At 38.0% G+C, this 6,000-nt stretch overlaps 1 protein-coding gene across 1 annotated transcript; it reads left to right on the top strand.

Moving 5' to 3' along the window:
• The first annotated feature begins 3,323 nt into the window (after window positions 1-3,323).
• On the top strand, window positions 3,324-5,106 carry LOC103360513 (cAMP-dependent protein kinase inhibitor alpha-like). The gene is made up of 2 exons (XM_008286296.1): window positions 3,324-3,486; window positions 4,866-5,106. The coding sequence occupies exons 1-2, from the start codon at window positions 3,324-3,326 to the stop codon at window positions 4,934-4,936; spliced, it is 234 nt and encodes a 77-aa protein (XP_008284518.1). The 3' UTR covers window positions 4,937-5,106.
• Window positions 5,107-6,000: the final 894 nt, after the last annotated feature.

The following is a 6,000-nucleotide window of genomic DNA, read 5'->3' as shown; positions in this document are numbered from 1 at the left end:
TCGTGGAAGAACAAATATTCCCTGTAGTAATGCAGGCATGTGTGTCACTGAGCAAGCAGCATCTCTTCTTATGTAATTCATTTTGAAGGTATAGCTAAACAGCAATGTCTCATAATGTGTTTCAATATATCACCCAGACTACTGTATACACACTGTATATAAGCTGCTGTATTTGTTGTATTGAATGCTGAGCTGCAGACTTTAACTGGTTTAACCTCCATGACAAGACGTGACACAGTTGGTTGTAAATTCAACAGCTGTGACAAGATTACAAGCACACATATAAAGTCATGGACCTATAAACACTGAGAGATATGATGAAGTGTAATTCACTGCTGCCTTCAGGTGACTGAGCAGACTGGATCACCTGGACAGTGTGGTTGTTGTGTTATTATATTCCTCTATTATATTGCACTATGATTCACTCCATAAAAAATTCATTAAAAAAATCCCTTCCAGGTCCTCAGATTCCCTTGAGTTTGAGGGTTCTTCACAGTATTGTAGCTCAGACGACACACTTCTGTGCAGAAACCTCAGATGTAACTGGGACCACAGCCCTTAAAACTTCGACTTCCACTGGGATCGTAGCAGCATTAATGACTATTACCCCTAAAATATATTGTCATTATGTGGCCACTTTATTTAATTTTGTTAAAATTTTCTTTCTTGTGTAATTTAAAATCAATGTTTTCTCATTTCACCTTTTCAATCTTTCATTTATTTGTATTTTTCTTGTCATTTTGTTTGCATTTTCTTTAAAGCAAATGGTCCTGCATCCTCTGAAACGTGTCAGGCCTATTTTATAAACATTAATTAATCCAGGCTTCTTCATGCTTCTTAGCTATGCCACACTATGAATGGGCTACAATTACTAATCAATTTAATGATTAATTATTGTGCCAGTTATATCAACAAACTATCAGAAAATCATGAAAATGTCCAAGTATCATCATCAGCTGTCATGTTTATTTTATTTTTTTAACTGATTATCTCAAAGGTAGTCAAACTGGAAGCACTAAATGTTTGACATCACTGCATGAAGATACATTTGATCATGAAAACAGCTGCAGATTTTCTCTTTTCTGTCGACTACCTAATAGCTGCAAGTTTAATTATGATTTAATCTAATAAAACTTTTATCTCTTGAAAAGTGCAGGTAAATACAGCCCAACAGCTAACACCATCATAGATTGATAAGCAGACATTTTAGTCGTTTTTATGTGTATAACATATAGACGTATGCACACACAAATGACTCCCCGTGCAGCGTGGGTTCTCTCCGGGTTCTCCAGCTTCCTCCCACACAGTCCAAAAACATGTTGAGGTTAATTGGTGATTCCATAGGTGTGAATGTGAGTGTGCTTGGTTGTCTGTCTCTAAGTGTAGCCCTGTGATAGACTGGTGACCTGTCCAGGGTGTCCCCTGCCTTCACCCTGAGTCAGCTGGGATAGACTCCAGCCCCCCACGACCCTAGTCAGGATTAAACAGTGTATGGATAACACTGGTCTACACCCATTTTGGTGTCAAAGTTTTTGAAGCTGATTTTGGACAATTGCAATGTGCTAAATCCAAACATTACATCGGTTTTGCTCAATGAGGTCAAAATTTTGATTTGATGAAACATGCAATTTACTTGTATTCACCTTTACAAATGTTTATGCTCATCAACTTTTGGATCATATGAGAAATACTGAAATAAATCAATGCAAAAATGTCCTAAATCAGTTAAAAAATCCTAGACACCCTCAAAAAAATATTTTTTGTAACCCAGTGTAATGGATGGATGGATGTTTACTGTTATGCACACCAAGTCAAGTTCATCATATGTGAAATTGATTCTTAAAACATTACATCATACATATCTGACACTTAAAAAAAAAAAAAAAAAAAAGTATTTATGTATTTCAATATTTGCACATTTTGTATCCTACCTTTTTAAAATTCTTCTCTGACTGTGTGAATGTACAGACATGACTGATGCTTAACCCTCCTATTACCTTCAAATTTACTGAAAACTTTAATCCTTGGGTTCAATCTGACCCCAGCAATTTAAACCTTGACAAAAATATCATAATTAAAATTGTTACCCAAGTTTATGTGTAAATAGCCTTTTAAACAAAACAGAAAAAAAATATGTCAATGACTTCTTTAGAGATATCAAACACTGAATGGGGCCAAATTGACCCCAAAGATAATAGGAGGGTTAATTTAAGACATTATTTTCTGTCCTTTTTCACAATGCTTTACTGCTCCTCCTGTTTTTAGGGATGTTTTTATCATGTGTTCTTGCTTTTACAGTCACTTTGCATTTCCCTACCCACACCTTATAAGCATTGTGACAAATTTAATCTCTTAATCTGGTGAATCCTGGGTAGCGTTTTTCCCGCAGTGACCCTGAACGCGTCCCGAGGCTCGGTGCTGCTCAGAGCTCTCTCCTCTCATCCTTTTGTGTCCGCCGTCCAATCAGCGCTCAGATGCGGGCTGCTCGCTGCTGATTGGTCGAGAAGGAGGAAGATGCGACGGCCATGGAGAATAGATTGAGGACTTTTCAAACCGATGTGATTGATATTTGGACATTTCAGGCCCTGACACGTCGCGGTGTGTAATGTAACCTCATCGGATCGCTGCCTAACGGACGCGGCTCGGTCTTGGGGATTTTAATTTTTTTGTAATTTTTATTCTTTGACTCCTCTGGTTCGGATTTGTTTGTTGTGTCGGATCGTTTGATGTGATGTCGGGCCCTTTGCGTTGCTGTAGGTGAAGTCACTCCCTGCAGAATGTAGCTTCGGGTTATAACACCAGAACAGTCGTCACTGGAGGTAAGGAAATGATGAAACCTGCACTTTGACGCAATATTACCGCTCGTGAGTTATTCTCGTCATCAGATGTGACTCGTGCTCCCGGTTTTTATATCCGATCCTCGACTTGTGGGCCTTTGCATGGACGGGCTGCCTGCTCACTGCTTCACTGTGCAGCTGGGAAATGCATGAGAAGCACTCAGGCTTGACACAAATGACACTAAAAACATAAACCAATGTGCAGGTTTGAATGAAACTAGTGCATAATGTGGTCTTAATGCAGCCCTTTTGTGCATTTTCAAAATAAAGGTTTTATTTAGAGACTGTCATGAGAAATATTTGTAAAAATATAAAACAGGGAGTCATGTGCAGACAGGGTCCTCTAAGCAACTTGACCCAACTTCCCCATCAGTCCCAGCAGCAGCAGCTTCCTGCTCGCTGTGACTGAACAGGGTTCTGAACCTGAGCAGGTCAAGATGCAGCTGATCTCCTTGCAGGTGTTGCTGTGTGAACAATGCACGAGCGATGTCTGATGTTGAGGCCACGTACGCAGACTTCATCGCCTCCGGCAGGACGGGCCGCAGGAACGCCCTGCACGACATCCTGCAGAGTCCCACCGACCCCGAGGGACGAGAGCTGCCCCTCACCCTGTCCCTGTCCCAGCTGCACATCAACGCAGGAGGCGGAGGTACAGGGCTGCACCACCACCACGATGCTGTGGGACTCACTGGTGGCATTCTGTTGGATGTGTTTGCTGACTAAGAAATTTACATTTTTAAAACATTTTTTGTTGTTTTGCACATTTTTTCTGTTTTGTAAAATTACAACAATATACTGACTGTAAAAAAAAAAAGGGAAAATAAAACTAGAAAATAATGTCCACATCAGAAACAGTATTTAATTCATTCATTTACAGTGTTTGACAATATATAAACCAGCAAAACAATATTACTTCACAGATATGTTCTGTTATTTGATAAAAAATTATGTATATTTACAGATGGAAATATGGTGAATATTTTACTGGTATTTTACAGATTTCAAGGTAAAGATAAGAATTTGTGAAATCACAGAAAAAAAGTATTATTTTACACTTTAATCATAAAAAAGTCCAGTTGTAGAAAAAGTCCACATCAAAAATCTGTGCACTTTAAAATGGGAATTCACTCTTTTACAATGTTTAATCATAAAATCACACTATTTTTACTATATTTAAATCAGCAAATAAATGGTGTTACTTCACAGATATTTTCTGTTATTTGAAAGTAAATATTTTATAGGTATTTTACAGATTTTCTATTTTTAAATTCAGTTAAATTACAGACAATAGCTGGTAACAGCCTCAGAAAACAACATTAATTTTTTTAACATCCACTTAGAAAATCAGTATTTTTATAAATTGTATTTTCTTTTACAACATTTAACCATGAAACAACACCATTTCACTATATTTAAATTGTCAAAAAATAGATATTTCACAGATGACTTTAAATTGTTTGAAAGAAGCATTTTGTATAGTAAAGATTCAAATAGAGTTCATAGTTTTCTGTTGTTTTACAAATGTACCTACACGTGTTATACTACAGGTACATTTTAAATTACAGTTGAATAAAAAAGTCTTATTTTTACATGTAATTATAAAAAAGCTGTAAATGATATCCAAATCAAAAATCAGTATTTTTATAAATGCTATTTCATTCTGATCATATAATAACAATAATTTAACTATATTTAGATCAGCAAAACATTTTGTTTCATGGACATTTTTTTTGATTTGATTAAATAAAGGAAAATTATTTATATTAAGGATTTAAAAAATTTAGATAATATACTGCTATTTTACAGACAACAAATTACAGCAAATACCTTGTAACATCACCAAAAAACAAACAACCAACAACAAAAACAAGTATATTCTGGTGCAAACAGTGAACATCAGTGAGTAGTTTACTTTTCAGGGACAACCTGACACAAACTGACATCAGTGACTTTCAGAAGTGTAGGGAAACATATTCAGCCGCCCAAAAGGTTGAATGTAGGAGTTCATCTGTTCTGTCTTTACCTCAGATGGAGACGACACTGAGGACAGCCAGAGCTCCTCCTCCATCCAGAGGGAGGCTGAGCAGAGGAACAGTTAACCTGCCGCACACTCCAGCCAGCAGACAGAGCGTCGTCAGGCGGATTCCAGCCACCGTTTGGATGAACCAGTTCGTCCGAAGTGGGCTGGTAGCCGGAGGGTAGTACCATGACTGCTGACGTGCCTTCAAACATGGCACTGACCCCCCAGAACCCACTGTAGAAGTGCTGCGATGTGACCACCCAGTGCTCCGTGTGACTCTACTGTGCACTAGAATAACAGATTGATTGCAGGGTGCTTTTCAGAGTCGGGGTAAGCAGAAAGACAGATTTGTAGCTCTTGTAAAGCTGATTTTTACTTTCAGTCTTAGTTACTAAACACAACAGGCGGGAGGACTGGAATACAAACAGACAATAGACGGGGCACATGTGTGAGTTTTGTAGTCGTTCAAGCAATTTGTGAGACCACTGAGATGTGCTGATGTAACGGTTGCAGTGGGAGTAGCATGTTCGTAGAGGTAGTGATGCTGATAGAGACTGTGTTGCCAGGTAATGGCTCGTGCTTCCTTTAAATTGACAGTATTGCAGAGGGGAGGAATGGATTGAGCTGTAGTAGAGCTGCAACAAACACTCACAGGCTTGACTCAGTTTCTGTCTAGTAGAAAGCAGCAGGCTGTAGCAGAGCAGTGGGCTGGAGGTGTGACAGTCTGACGCTGACGTACATCTGCAGTCAGTATGGACGACATATTTCAATGGCTCTGTGGTGAAAAAAAACAAAAAAGGTGATGATGTGTACTATCTTTAAAAATGTTTATACTTTTTTTATTTTTAACTTTTCTAACAATGCCATTATAATCACAACCCTACAGGAATAGTTTGACATTTTTGGAAATACATTTATTCACTTTCTTGCTGAGAGTTAGATGTACGTAAGCTATATATATATATATATATGTGTGTAGCTGGAGTTTGCGCAGAAGGTTAGCTTAGCTTAGCATAAAGCAACTAGCTTTGCTGTGTCCAAAGGTAACAAAAATGGCTTGTCTTTACCTTTAAAGGTCACAAATCAACATCTTGTTTGTTTTATTGTTACAAAAAGTACAACGTAAAAAACAACAGTTAGCGC

The sequence above is a fragment of the Stegastes partitus genome, unplaced genomic scaffold, assembly GCF_000690725.1.
Source record: "Stegastes partitus isolate 25-593 unplaced genomic scaffold, Stegastes_partitus-1.0.2 Scaffold447, whole genome shotgun sequence".
Taxonomy (NCBI): Eukaryota; Metazoa; Chordata; class Actinopteri; family Pomacentridae; genus Stegastes; species Stegastes partitus.
Note: the sequence above shows the minus strand (reverse complement) of the source record. Positions and strands in the feature narration are given on the sequence as shown.